The sequence below is a fragment of the Homalodisca vitripennis genome, unplaced genomic scaffold, assembly GCF_021130785.1.
Source record: "Homalodisca vitripennis isolate AUS2020 unplaced genomic scaffold, UT_GWSS_2.1 ScUCBcl_3359;HRSCAF=8849, whole genome shotgun sequence".
NCBI lineage: Eukaryota > Metazoa > Arthropoda > Insecta > Hemiptera > Cicadellidae > Homalodisca > Homalodisca vitripennis.
In genome coordinates this window covers 16,299-31,996 of record NW_025779478.1, presented here as the reverse complement: position 1 = coordinate 31,996, position 15,698 = coordinate 16,299, and the positions used below count along the sequence as shown (strand labels likewise).

General features: G+C 32.0%; 1 protein-coding gene across 1 annotated transcript in view; it reads left to right on the top strand.

The window, feature by feature from the left end:
* LOC124372489 (dihydroxyacetone phosphate acyltransferase) overlaps positions 1-15,698 on the top strand; it is a gene marked incomplete at its 3' end in the record, with an annotated part of 40,567 nt that overhangs the window by 17,877 nt on the left and 6,992 nt on the right. Inside the window, exons 2-6 of the mRNA XM_046830891.1 lie at positions 6,960-7,198; positions 9,735-9,911; positions 11,264-11,393; positions 12,861-13,064; positions 13,537-13,688. Coding sequence (XP_046686847.1) covers positions 6,995-7,198; positions 9,735-9,911; positions 11,264-11,393; positions 12,861-13,064; positions 13,537-13,688 — 867 coding nt within the window. The remainder of the gene's footprint in view (positions 1-6,959; positions 7,199-9,734; positions 9,912-11,263; positions 11,394-12,860; positions 13,065-13,536; positions 13,689-15,698) is intronic.

The window sequence follows — 15,698 nt, the reverse complement described above, 5'->3', positions numbered from 1 at the left end:
GGAAGACGAACATGAGTGGCATATACACTCCTGATGCACTTATGCACGTTTCAGCTGTCACAAGTACTCCACGTTCAGCCGATGATAGACTACCGACTTGCTTTTTCCCACGAAGTGCCAAAATCTTTGAAGGTTTGTTGGCCACTGTCAGTATTCCCATTTCATCCACGTTGTATATGTCACTTGATTGAATGTTGAACTCTTTGTAAATTGATTCAAGTAGATCGAAGAATCTTCCAACTGCAAACTTGTTAAATCCTTTAGCGCGAGCCAAGGACGTGGCTTCAGGTGATCTAAATGACGATTTTAGGTGTCTGCGTATGAACCCATATACCAGTCTTTTCCGGCCATTTGTTTTTCTTGGTTGAAAGAATGTCTAATTTGGTTTTGCTCTGCAAGCTCAAATGCTTAATGACCGAAGGTCTCTAATCGTTAGGTCAAACAATCTTCCTTCCAAAAGTAAGATGTGCTCTACCAGTTCAGTTTCTTGATCCGGAGAAAAAAACAGTCAAGTACCGCCCTAACCTTTTGCAAGCTGCTACTTCAGCTGTTGATTGATTTTGCCGAGCTTTCTTTACTCTGTCAATCAAAGTTGTACGTGGAACGTTGAATGTCGCAGATGCTGTTGTGTAGCCCATTCTTCCGTCAAGAACAGCTTCAATTGCCTCTGTCATACCTTCGAAAGACTAGCTCTGTCTGTCGGTTTTCTTTTGTAGTTTCGTACCATTTCTGAAAAAAAAAACACACACTATTGTTTGATTCAGAAACGGTGCAGTTGGTTGAATATGGAGCTGTCCACATATTACGTAACGTTCCAAGAGGTGAAGGGAATGTGCTTACGTTATAAAGCGTTACGTTAGAAACAGAAAAGGCTTCAGCATATGTACGTAACACAATATAGGGCCTTTTTTAATGGTATTTTTTACTAATTTATGCGGCCCCAATCAAAACCTATACGTTAAGGGCCTAATCTTATTTATTTTAAAGTAAAAATACTTCTAAATAGAAGTAAGCCTTTGAGTGAATAAAATAGCTTAGGTTACGTAATATATGGGCGAACCAAGAGTTCAAATATTATTGTTAATGATAAAAAACTTACAAATATTAACGTAGGTTTCAGGCAGAATACAAAGGTTTACCTTTTACTAGGCTAGTATATATAGCTTTAAATTATATGAGACACTGTTGCTATTTAATTTTAGGTAGGTGTTTTACAAGGTAAAATAATAAAAAAGTTTGTTTAAACTTTATTAAATAAGACTTAGAAAATAGACAAACCGTGGGATAACCAACCCCGTTATCATTTGTCACATATAATAAACGCATATGTGACAGATACGGCCAAATACAAAATAATTGAATCGGAAAAATTAAGCGCTCTGTGGTGTAATGGTAGCACATTCACCCGGCAAGTGAGAGATCCGGGTTCGAGTCCCGGCGGAGCAAGTACTTTTTGCGATTCAATGTTTATTGAAATTAAATAAGGCATTGCCATTTATACAATTTAATATATATATATATATATATATATATTTCAATTTATCTCTTTATTCATTACATTGATTTATTTATGGTGACATAAGTCTTCTTTGTGTTATTTTAGAGCGTTAATTATTTAATATTAATATTATTTTGAAGTGTATTACTAGAATACTTTTGAATGTTTTATAATAATTTGATATACAAATGCTACATTTGTTATCATTTTCAATGTAATGATTTACTTTTGTATTCCATTTTTTGTGTGGAAATAAACGTGATTTTATTTTGATTTTTGATTTAACAAATTAGGTTAATTCTTATTTTAATGTGTCCTTTGAAGTTCGAGTAAGGTTTTAGTGTTTCCGGAATATGAATTTGGGAAATTAATTATAATACTTACGAAACGTAATCAGAAGTTTGAGGCGGCATGGGATTTCCCGAAGCCTATTAGCCTAGACCTAAACAATTAAAGAAAAGAAATCGAAGTTAACTGACACTTTCAGCTGAAGTTCACGAAATGGGTATAAACATGTGTGTAGGTTTTAATGTTAGAACATATCAGATGTACAGTACCTAATCAATAGTATAATACACATTGCAAAGACGGAGATAGGCTACTATCTAAATTTTACTTTATATTGCACCAGTGACGAATAAACAATCTAATGCATTGGAAATACTATTTAAACAAAGTCATAAACCCATATTAATGAACAAAGTTTTGTGCGTTTGCATGTAACGTACTCAAAACTGGTTGGCTCCCTCGAGATTGTGTATGGCACTTGTACTGTAGCTTAAGGAAAAACAAATGGATGGCACACTTTTCACATTCAACCGAAAGCAAGACACAAGAGACCGAAGCGGTTTAACCACAGTAATTGTTTAAACTTAGGGATATATTTTCTTGGTTAGATAAAAAATTGAAATAAATGAAAGCACCAGGAATACCGTAGACCGAAAAAAGACGACTTTTAAACTCAGTTGTACTCCAAAATCGACTTGTGTATTTACTTTCTTGGTCACTGCAACAACATAAACTCAGCTGTGAAACAATATTTTAAGACCGGGGTTAATACGGATTTGTATTGTATTGTCAGAACTGACACTTTTGACCGCAGTATACCTTAGTAAAAATTGACAGTTTTTGAGACGTACATGTACAAACATCAAAATAGAACAATTCAAAGTTTTAATATACCTTTTAATCTCTCAACCATAGATACTGAAATAACTTGTGTCTGGTATGTCTACTTATGTTTAAAAAATAATCATAGGAGTCCATCATAAATTACATCATAAATGCTTTCACTAAGAAGACATTGATTTGGATTTTGAGAATTGCGACCGTGGATAACTGTTAGTTTATAATATTATTATGTTACTGTATTATTGTAATATTACTAGATATATTGGACATTTTAAACTGCAATGTAAATATGATATAACTATAAATAGTTTTGTTGTAGGGACGGTTGTTTCAATGAAAACACAATTGATTTATATTTCAAAGTTTAATTGTTTTTTTGTATTTATTCATAGAGTAAATACATGTTTGTTACTTGTATATATGTGTAAACTGATTTTGACTAGGCATGAGTGATTTAGTTTAGGTAAAATTATATCGTATGTGTTTTTTATTGTAGATATTGTATTAACAAATTGTACGTAGAGGCTATTAAAAAGATACTTAGGTATATTTGATTTTTATTTACAGGTGTTTATACAGTTCATAGTAAAATAGACCAAAATATGATTTTAAATTGTACCTATGTTTATTTTTGTAATAATATTAATTAAAAACAATGTAAAACCTGTCTTAGTGTATATAAGTAATATAATTAAATGTACCGTATAACTAAATAAATAATTATAGTAATGTTTTTTTTTTATTAACCCTACAAATATTTATTTCATTTGTAGATGGCTTTTTAAGTGTCTTTAGGGAGTGCCGGTGCTCGAGCGGTCTAGGACATTGGACTTTGGTACTTTGGGATTATACCGACCACACCCAGACATGAATCGTTATTTCACATTTCGTTTCTACTGATTACTAGATTAGCGTAGAACAAACAATATTTCGTCAATATAAAACAGGAATTGTCTTATCGCAAACCCCTCCCCATCCTCAGACAGAGGTCAAAGTCGAGCGTCTAGTAGATAACGTGATTGCAGAGTCTCGCCGCCCGTTCAGCTGGTGCATCGCTTTGTTGTACTTCCGTGTTTTACCTCTACATTTCTCCAAACACAAAAATTCAACAAAAACAAACATTTACCAAACTAAACTCTTTATTAAAAAAACACTAAAACTTGTTTTTATTCTTGATCACATTCCGCCACCCAAAATGCGAGTGCCTCCGGCCATCAGCGCGGGCTTTGGCAGCACCTTCGGTGCTGCCCCGCGCTGATGTCGACGAAAGAAAAACATCCCTCGAGATAGTACCTATCAGTAAAATATCAAATTCTAGAGGGGCTAATCAGAAATATAAATTGAATTGTAATGGAAAGGCAATTATGTACCGTGCAAATCACGTGATGCCGCGCGGTCTGCCGTAATCAGGATTCTCGAGAAAGATAAGATAACAGCGACAACAATAACGATCACAATACCTGGAAATGCTTGTAAGTTTGTAATTTTGTAATTGAAGAGTTGTTTTTTTCGTTCTATCATGTTTGTTTCTATAAATTTCTATTTTTGTGTTCTTCATACTAGTGTGGTCGGTATAATCCCAAAGTACCTGGACTTTAATTTTTAAATGACTGTAGTACAGTATACGCAGTAGTACAAGCAAGTTTGTAGTTCGTTCCTCTTTGTTCAATCGTTGCCGGCGCGCGCCCAGTCGGAATCCGGGATTCATGGAGGAGGAATCGCCTGTCCTTTTTTTGTATTATCTGTTCCATCGTTCCTCTTTTCCTCCTTTTTCCTCAATTCTCATTCTTACCGCACAGCGCCGATTTCCGAGGTTAAGTTTATGTGGGTGGTGCCACTCCCCTCTTCTACTTGAAAAGTGAATAAAAATATGGTTTATTAGATATAAGATTACATCATTTATAAAAATTAACGAGTTGACGCATGGATTGATTTGTAAGGTAATTTTATCATTTTATTCGAGCTACTATGAAATGCAAAAATGCCGGTAATTCTCTAGGAAATTTATGGGAAATGATAATTAGTGTTTAATGAATAGCCAAAATTTTGCTCATTAAGTCGCCTATTCTTATGTTATGACTTAATTTGTTAATGTATTTAATATTATGGTATAATTCATTTTATCCCTATTTGTTTGAACAAAACATAACCTAAAATTTGAGATAGGCTAGTATTATACATAACCATGCAAATACATTTGACAAGTCAGACCTAAGTGAAACTATTAACTTAGTACCTGGCCGAGACCCTCAGGAATTTTTGTTACCTGATTGGTATCTTGAAAATATGTTTTTATTTGCCTCCAGGGACTGAATTATACTGGGTACATATACACTATTTATGGGCAAATATAGTTAAATGGTAGGTAAGCCTACTTTGAGAGGTAATTCTGAGTTATTATTTACCAGCTTAAATTTTTGTATTATTAAAATATATTAAAAACTACATTTAATAACATTTGAGATGATTACAGATGTTGGCAAGATGGAATAAAACTAAGAATAGGCTAGGCTTATGATTTTAAACTAATGAAGTGAAAAAAAAAAACATTCTCTTTATTATTTATTACTTTTATTTTCTTCAGTTTAGTAAGTGGCCACCACCAAAATCTATTAAAAAAACAATTATAGTTATGTAAATTTAATTATTTCCAGTTCTTTTTGATATATCGAATTATGATATTGTTTCAAATTAATTTGTACAAAGTAAAATGATTTGCATGGTATTAGAGTAATGGCTACAATATGTTATAAAGGCAATTGATATACATGTGTTATTTGTGTCACAATCTGTCAGACATGTTTATGCTTCAAAATGGTAAAAAGTAACAAAATGTTACACAGTTTTGTTGTTACATTTTATAAACACACATAGCCTAGCCCAAATAGTTTTTTATTCATCAATTAATTATTATTTGGGTAGGTTACAATAAGCGGACCCGATTTTTTTTATCGAAGAATGTAATCATCGATACCTAATATTCGCATCTCAAATCCTAGACTACCAATTGATATAAAGTATCTATAGTCCTCAATAACAATCATATGTTTTACATTAAAATATGAATTTAATATTTACAGTTATCAAACAATTAATTATTATAACCAAAATCAGGAAAACTGAAGACGACCATATTTTGCTCCTCTCACAGTTACAGTTGTATCTTTACCATAAATTTCACATAATGGGTTTTTCGTTACGAGTCCAACATGTTGAAGTCATGAAAAACATGTCTTATCATCTTTCAAAGCAATGTCGTGTATTTTTCTAAAATTGACTGCCATTTTTAGTAATTAATAATGTTATTTATATAAAATTGAAATATTACATTACGAGTATTATTTGAAAGTGTTTACAATTGTTGATATAGATTATTTAAGTTAAATGTTCAAAATAATTAATCAGTAGGCTATCGATTGATTACATCGATGGTTATGATTAAGTAATATTGTTTTCCAATTTCGATATAAAAAATCCGGGTCCTAAAATAAATTCTATTAGGCGATGTATTATCCAATTCTGTACATGTCCTTAGTTTTACGTAGGTAGTGAATATAAAATGAGATTTTCCCTGTAAGTTAAGGCAATATGTTAAAAAGTAAGGTTTCAAACAGAAAAACACCTAAAACTCCAATGTCAAAAATGTGTAAGAAGCAAGTTTGGTTACTATACAATTTTAACAAAAGTAAGAAGTTTTGTTATGATAACATATTCTAAATTTGGGATTCCTTGCTGAGTAAATTATGGTTTGATGAGTTAATATAATGTTTTGAATAAATTGATTTAATTAAGTGAATTATTTCTAAATTGACTAAGTGTGTTTTCCCTTTTTGAGAAGACCTGTTTTAAAAACACATTTTTATAAAATAAGCTTGGATATGTTTATTTTTTACATTGCGAGCAGCATAGATGGAAATAAATTTGAAATATGATATTGGTAATCAGTAAGGCTGGAAGAACTGGTAAGGAGAGTGATGGCGTACTTAAGCCAATCCAGTTCCTTCAACTTTGGCTCATCTCTTTTCCTCTAGAAAAATCCACAAAACCAATTTTTCATTTGGTAATAACTAAAAAAAAACTTAGATTCTAGTGTATATCATTAACCTACAATATTTTGTGATTTAGAAAACTTGTTGGAATCACTTATCTAATCACAATTTTTAATTGTTGGACAGAATAAGTTATATATAGTTATATTTAGGTTTTTATAACAATTAGCTCATAAACATTAAATTCTGTTTTAGTCCTAGATTTAGGAATAGAATTAATCTGTTCAGTATATTAAGGTTCCACTGTATAATCTTTTTAATCTAGCTAATGTTTTTTTCAGATAATAGTGAACCTTCATTCTAAAAAATTCAAACGATGGAGTATATTAGTGCACATAACAGACCTCAGGTGGAGTTCAGAGATATTTTGAAAGATAGGCATGAGGCAAGTGACTTAATGTGGGTTTCTCGTGAGTTTAATTGGACAAAAGCATACAAAAAGGCCAAAGAAATAAAAAATCCTGCGTGCCTGAAGAACAAAGTTTTGGAAAGTCCCAGGATACTAAGGTTGATAGAAGAGGTAAGTGAAACTCAACCCATCTATATGTCAATAAATAAATTGAAATTTTAAACTTGTGTGTTTTAAACTAGGGAAACAGAATTACATATACAGTGGAGTCCCGCTAATCCGAACACGTGTAATCCGAACGTCGGTTAATCCAAACAGGTCCAGGAGGAATTATTTATAACGATAATGAACAGTTATAGGAACTAATTACATAAAAAATGAAAATGGGTGCATCATTTCGTACATAAACAAAGAAAACTTTAATTAAATAGACATACAGTATTTTATTAAGACAAATTGTGTACGGTACAGTACATAAATAATGAAGTTAAATACAGTACCAAATTGAAACTTATAGGTTAAGTATGAGTTAAATTACTGTATTAAGAAGTGAAATCAAACAAAAATTGGACGTACAGTACTGATATTATTATTGAGTACAATATTAATTGTTAGAAAACATAAATTCAGTTATTGTCTTCTGTCGCATTAAAGAGAGTCTATTGGATGACGCGTAGTTTCGTACAACTATTGAACGCGTGGACCCGTACAATATCCAGTACGCTCACATTGCTTAACAATAGAACTCTCACACTAAATACGGTAAATGTGCTTAGTATTCGGAAACACGTTTATTTGTCAAGAAATACAATGCAACAGTCAGAAAACTAGTTTTAATAAACAATGTTGATAATTCTATAACAAAATAGACCCATTCTCAAGTTTAAAACCATATTTTTCTGTAATTCTGGATAATCCGAACAATCACATAATCCGAATAGGGCTCGGTCCCAATTAGGTCGGATTAACGGGACTCTACTGTATACAAATGATTGTAGTTCTTAGGATTTTGTATGCGAGACGGAAGAGTCTAGGACCTTCCTTGTACACCTAAAAGGGCTTTTGTAATTGGTCCTCAAATCTGAGGCTTCTACAAAAACCAATTAAAGTTGTTAGCTCCTGTTGTCAAATGTCTTTTAGCCTCAAGTGGTAAGCTCCTAGGAATTGTTTTCCTGGTTTTACAAATATAGCATAGTTCAACTATATGTGCTCCACTGATTTTTCTGCCTCTCTGCAGAGTCTGCATTCATTAGTCTGGTTTAAACCCACCTTCGTCAGATGTGTGTGAAGAGGGCTGTGTCCTGATAACATTCCAAGTACTAGTCGTTATCCTCTTTGCTCATATAACATGTTTGATTGCTTGAGTTGTGAGGCCTTTCTCCATGTTTCTTGTCTGATCCTATTTTCCTTCTTTCGTTTTGGTTTATTATCTGTCGACTGAAGATGGCTATCCATAGCGAGGTCCAAATATTTCAAGAATATAATTCCTATATTTCAATGCAATGTGAACCGGAAGACTTAATCAAAATGTTCGTTTAGTTGAAATTTATAAAAATGGGTCTAAGGCTTCTTCAGAAACTAGTTTCGATTTAGCTGTAGAGTAAACATTAATAGTTGAAGGGTTTTTATTATGTAGGCTATATAGAACTTAAAACTGGAACTGTAAAATTTTGTACATTATTGCCTGCTGTGTGAAAGCGTAGCCTATATCATAATTGAAGGAAGAGGATGTTAGTTCACTCATTTTAAATTCTGTTATCTTTGTGTTAAGCCATGCCCTTGAACTCATTATCAGTTAACCATTTTTCATGTTACGTGAGCGTCACTAGATGCAAAAATAAGAATGACACTAGGATGATAAATGAATCACTTCTGGAACTGATGTTAAGGAACCATCTATAAGTGTGTATTTCATAATAAATGGGAGTGTAGCATTATCACACAAAAAATGCCTGATTCCTTTAACCTGTAGGATGCAAACATGGCATAATTTTCTTAAATGGCACTATTACTTGTAATTTTTAATGCATGTACCACACTAAGTTCCCAATGAATTTCTTTGTTTTTAAAGAGCAGAAAACAGATTACAGTGTATAATACATAATCCTTAAGTTTTCCCATAATAGCGGCCATCTAGATATACAGTTACAACATAAAAAACTGTTACATAACCTTCTTAGAGAACTACTTACACTTGTAGACAACTGAGCCAAATAGCACAACTATATAGAAATCTCTCCGCTACCATCGTCTCCTGCGTGTCACAATACATACTTATGTTAAGTCAGACAGTATCAGAACTGCTTTTTAGTCCTTGATCGGCAGTACAACAATTTAATATGTGAGGTTAACATTCTTGCGATAAGTCAGCTATACAAATGATAATAAATTTTAAAGAATATCTGAATATTCATGTTTTATTATTATCAAGCAAAATTCAAGTTTACTAATTATCTGACATCACCTTGGCTCAATTAACCCCCTGCCTAAAAAATCTTGTCTTCCATATTCTCTCTTCCACCATTCAATCAGTCTTCTTCTCTTACCTCTAGTTTTAAAATTAATTTGTTGATTATTTGTTAAACCATAGTTTGAGTTTACATAAAGTATGGTTACTCTAGTATTACGTGAAGTAAAGTATTTAAAATAATGTTTGGTTCTTAGCATTAAATGTAATCAGCTCCTAATATTTAACAAAATGTTTCAGGAAGCCAAAGAGAGAAATCTCAATAAAAAGGATGTTTATTTAACAGTACAAAGTATCCTAGATGAGATAGCTTGCTCAAAGCAATTACCTGTGGTTCGGTGGCTTGGGTATGTGTTACTAAAAATAATGAAAAGGACAGTTTCCGCTTTGTATGTGAATGAAAAAAAACTGTTAAAGGTAAGACTAAGCTAATTTAAGTAGTTTTTTTAAGTAATCATAATTTTTGTTGTTTATTATTTTCCTAAATGGATCATAAATGAGAAATGAGAACCGTACATATTTTTGTCAGATGGTGTATCGGTACCATAATATTTTAGAATATTACTTAGTGATCTCTTGGTTATACTGGGAGAATGTAATGGCATATCGTTAAATTACAGAATTGGATAAATAATACTCACTTGACAAACCATACAGTGTGTAAATAGAGGGTGGTATAAATGTGAAAAGGAGCCCTAGACTTAAAAGAGGTATAGAAATTTTGATTCACTCTAGAGGAAAGGTTTTAGAATATATGGGGCAGGTGCCACAATGGTGGTGCCCTTTGAAAACTATATACAATAAACTTCCATCAATTCGGCACGGTCAGGACTTGAGCCATGCTGAATTATCAAATATGCCAGGTTATTGGACATTAATATGAGAAATAATGTAGTCATAAAAAATATAACACATAGATAAATAAGCAAACAATCACAGTTTTTATTATTCAAATATAACTTTCAGGTACTCCTCATTTTATGTTGATCTATAAAAACTTAATTGTCAAACCGCTCCTTTGTTAGATGCGGGTAAGAAACAATGTATAAATTATCATTATATACAATTGGATGACCTGCTACTCGATACTGGGTTTGTTTTTAAGAATCTTTAATAAAAGACATGTGATTCCATCAATCGTCTTTTATTATGTTTAGATTTATCCATTTGTACATAAGTCTTTAAGAATCCGCTATAAACTTGATTTACTTCCTGTCAAATTAAGTTAGCTAGCATTTTTATTTGAATTTTTTTAATGTGGAAGGTATTTTCAACTAAATAAAAATATTTATAATGGATTTATTTTATTCTTTTCTACTCTTTACAAGTGGAATCAGCCTTCAAAAGCTTTCTGCACTTCCCCTTGGATATTACATCTGATTACAGTCAGTTCAAAATTGTCTAGTCATGTTACGTGTTTTGGGAGCATTCTCTATTTTTTAAGTATCAATTGATGGGGAAATGCTGTCTTGTACTGTTTTCCTTTTTAGACACATTCTTATTTGTATACATTTTGATGCATCAGTTGCAGCTTGAACTTTTTCACACACTTTCAGACCATCTACCTCAAATCCATAAATTTCAGCTTTCATAAAATCCAAAATCAATCTATTTTCAAATCACTTTTCATGACTGGCTACTGTACACTATGCCATCTAATTTTCATTTACCATGTAGTTCAATAAGCATCTACATTACAATAAGCATTTATTCTTTTACAATGGTTGTAAACAAAAATATAATGTAACCACTACTGATTTGATTTTCAGTTAAAAGAACAAATGGGGAATAATCCAGTTTTGTTCCTACCCAGTCACAGAAGCTATGCTGATTTCATCCTGATGGCCTTCGTTATGTTCAATTATAGCATAGACATTCCCTGCGTGGCGGCGGGAATGGGTAAGTACCGATTTGTCCCAACTTCCTTTTGTTCACTGCTGAAAGTAATGACAGTTTATAAAAATATTTGACAGGCACTAAATATTTGTATAAAGTCAAACAGTTTAATTCTTACTGTACAATATTGGATATACGAAAGTAATACTCTTTTTTAGCAAACATTGTGATCAGCAAATGGTTGTATGTCAACAATATTGTTTGCACAAGAGTTGTGCCCTATAGGAATCTTTCAGAGACATATCAACAGTTATACAGACTAGTAGCAATTTAAAGGCATTTTTATACAATCAATAAAGAAATTATTAATGGGCAGTCTTTTGTATTGTATCGAAAACCAAGTTACTGTGATGTTATATTGAAATATAAATAAATTACACAATAGAGGCAGTTGTTATCTGGAGACCATGAGTGGTTAACCACTAATTTGTTGTGTGTTTATTATTTTGTTTCTTTTTAGCTGTGTAATTGAGCAATTAAAATGGATTCTCCTCCAATACATTTGAGAGGAAGATAGGTTTCAAGTGTGGCTGTCATTTTGAAATAGCAAATTAAATAGATGCATTAAAAGTTTGAAGTGTTTATTTGTATATTCAGCATGGAATTTGACAACCTATATTTACATCCTTCACCTCCAAAGTCGCTAGGCCAAATGTGATTTTTTCTTGTGTCTGTTAAAGATTCCATTAATATCTCTCTTTCTGTTACTTTCTGTATCTTTCAGTTACAGTGATTGGTTGTTGATGGTTGTATGTTTTGCTGAGTATACATTTGTATTTGTTTTGTTTATTTGTATAACAATCTGACGCTGCCCAAATCTGAGTTGGTGTTAGTTTTGACATTGATAACCTTAGTATTTTTGTAAACAAAAGAAAGTGGTTGTACTGCATAACCACATAAACAATCAGTGGATCGAGGACTCACTGACTTGATGATTTTTCATAATCTAATGGTCATATGTTGTACATCCAAAATGGGGTTTATTGGGCAGCTGTGTATAAAAATATTTTATGTTAGAGCGTGCTGTTCAAAAATAATTTAAATATGGATAATCTTTTTTTTAAAGTAGCAATATTAAAAATAGAATGATACATTTTGGTAGAATCTGACAGTAGGAAAATTAAATTATTTACAAGATTTCAACGTCTTTGGAAGTGACATTTTATAAGTTAATACTAATATATGCCAAATCTAATAGTTTTATTGAACTGTCAAAACACTATTTTAAATGTTGATTAATCATCCTATTAGTCAAACATAATAGTACAAAAGACTTTTAAACATATTGCTTCATTTACTTGATGGTAAAAACAGTCCATGTCTTAACCCTTGTAACCAAAACTAGTTTCATCAAATTATATGAGCTAATAATACATTTAAAAATCAATTATTCAAATGGGATTATCCGTATTGGTTAAATTTTTATGTAATTTTGATACTTTGATACCCTATCCTACTATTTGCCTTCAGATTTCCATTCAATGTGGCTCATGGGGAAACTGTTGAGAGATTGCAGTGCTTTCTTCATGCGAAGGTCGTTCGCTGACGACAGGTTGTACAGAACTGTATTTGATGAGTACGTCAAGAAACTGGTGTCTCTAGGCGAAGCACCGGTAGAGTTTTTCATCGAGGGAACGAGGAGCAGATCTGCCAAGTCACTCATGCCCAAGTTTGGTAAGTGATCATCTTGAATATACAGGGCTATATAAATCTAATTGACAACCTGCTGTTTTTCTAGTTGTTTTAGCATAGACCCCGCTTTAATTCTTTGCATTCACAATTAAAAATAATATTTTATGCCATTCAAATTTTTTTGCAAATTGTTTATTTACACTTACCTTTAAAATCTTGCAATTAGCTAATAAAATATAGTTGCAATTCTTTTTCTCAGATGTTTAGATCAGTTTTGAGAAGTTTTTTGTTCACTCATGAAACTAATTTGCTATTAAAAATGGAATATTTGAAATTAAATAGATGTTTGTTATTGTTATAAAGTTGAAACTTCACCGTAGTATTGGAGTAAGGCTGCGGCTCTCTAATCGAGAGATCACATGTTCCATTCCCGGAAGTTTAAAAAGGATTTGTGAGTGTTTGTACTGTTTTCCCTTAAAAACATTTAGTATCCACAATTGAAATTGATTTGAAGGTCTGTTGTCGATGGTGATGGATACCGTCTACTCTGGCGAAGTCCCGGATATTACAATAGTTCCTGTCAACATCAGTTACGACCGCACTCTAGAGGAAGTTCTGTTTGCCTACGAGATGCTAGGCATCGCCAAACCTAAAGAGTCAACTTCTGTAAGTAGCCAGTCCGATAGTGGTTATTTTACATAATAAATGTTTATGTGTATTAATTTAAATTATTTGTTTCCAAATTAATTGTTGGTTCAGTCATAAATACTCTAGTATTTGAACTATTTTTTTAACAGTACAGCTATTCCTTTATGGACTTGTATTAACTATTAATGGTATATATTTAATCTAATAACAAATTAGTATTTTTTTTTTACAAGTAGTTTACTATTTTTTTATTTTCTTATTATATAAAACTGGTGATTTCATTGGAGTAAAATATTATATTTCTAGCTTGATATTGATACTTAGACAAGAAAATCTTTCAGAGTAGAACCATGTGATATTTAAGACAAACTATAAAAAAGTCATCAACACGAAACAACTACTCCATGGGAGTTTATTATTCACACCTTGTCAATTAAGAAATTAAAAAATTATAGAAGTCTCAATTTGGTTACTAGCAGTCATCCGCGGCTTCACACGAAATTCCGTGTATGACCAATTCTGGTTTGAGTGAATTATATTTCCGACATCAAATGTTGAGTTTGCCTTGTTGCCGCAACCAAGAGAATATGTCAAAAAGTGAATATTTATGGCCATTGTATTATACTCCTGTCTAAGTATTTTTTGTGCCATACTTAGTTTTGCCTTGTTTCACCGATCAAGAAAATGTGTATCATCGGTGTAAAAGCCTACTTATGACCAAAGACAACTAAGATGTGTTTTATAACAGTCTTTAAATTTATAGTAAAATTTAGATAGTAACTTCATCTTTGGTATCTGCTTTACAGTACTGACCTAACATTACATACTTAACATTTTCCAAATTGTACAGTTAAAAGTATATTTTTACTAAAACTTTTAATTTTATTATCAGGATATTTTCTTTTCTTACCCTGTGCACAACACTGGTTGGAGAAGGTTGAAATAAAAAGTATTATTAAGCAAGCTTACTACATGCTTTCAAGTTAATACATGTAAGAAAATTGAAAATAGTCATTAAGTAATACAGACACTTGAACATAGACGTACACTGTTATATTTGAATATAATAGTATGTATAAGTATTAATAAAAAGATTGTTTCATTCTTGTGGATGGTAATAATTTAGATTAAGAAGTTTCAAACAAAAAATAAATAAATGTGCAGTGTTATCGAATCGATTTACTCAAAAACATACCTTATCTAGTTTAATTTTTGCTTACTTTGGCGAAGAAATAATTAATTCCAAAGATGACTTTAAGATTATCGTAATAATTGCCAAACATTAATAATATGGAGATCGTCTATAAAGAGACAATCTGTTTTAATTTGAGATTCAGACAGTAGGTTATTTATTGCACCATTGGCAAGAACAAGTTTTAATGTTATATTGGATCAGCAATCCATTTTCAATATTTAAGGCAGTTTCAATGTCTATTAAACCGCATATATTTTGTATGTTTTTGAGAAGATGAGTAATGGTACACTCTAAAATAGACTTATTTGAACTGCCAAAAATAAATTCTATTCTTTCTTGGTACGTAAATTGTAACTACTATCGTATTCCGGCCAAGTAATGACAAGACTGAGTAAAGGCCTATGGTGGCAGGATTTTAAGAGATAGATTAAACTTATAATATAATTTAGTTGTTGGTAAGTTACATAGATTACTTATTGGAACTAAATATTTTAGTTACAATAATTTTTTTGAGTATGGGTTATAAAATTACGGGATTAAAGGAATGTATAATGCCTATTTGATGAATACCTTATTACGAGGGTCGTCCATAAAGTAACCGCCGTTTGGGCGTGGCACGATAAGTAGTGGGGGTAGCGCCGCCATTCTCACATCGGTGTGCGCAGCCGTTCAGTACGCTTCTAGCTGTGCAAGGGAGAGCATCATGCGATCGCGCGTTCTTTTGGTACAACGTAAAAACATGAGCGCCGTGATAGAAAATCCCGCCACGGGTGAAGTGCGTGGTGTAATAAGATTTCTGTGGTCGAAAAGTTACACAGCAGCTGAAATTCATC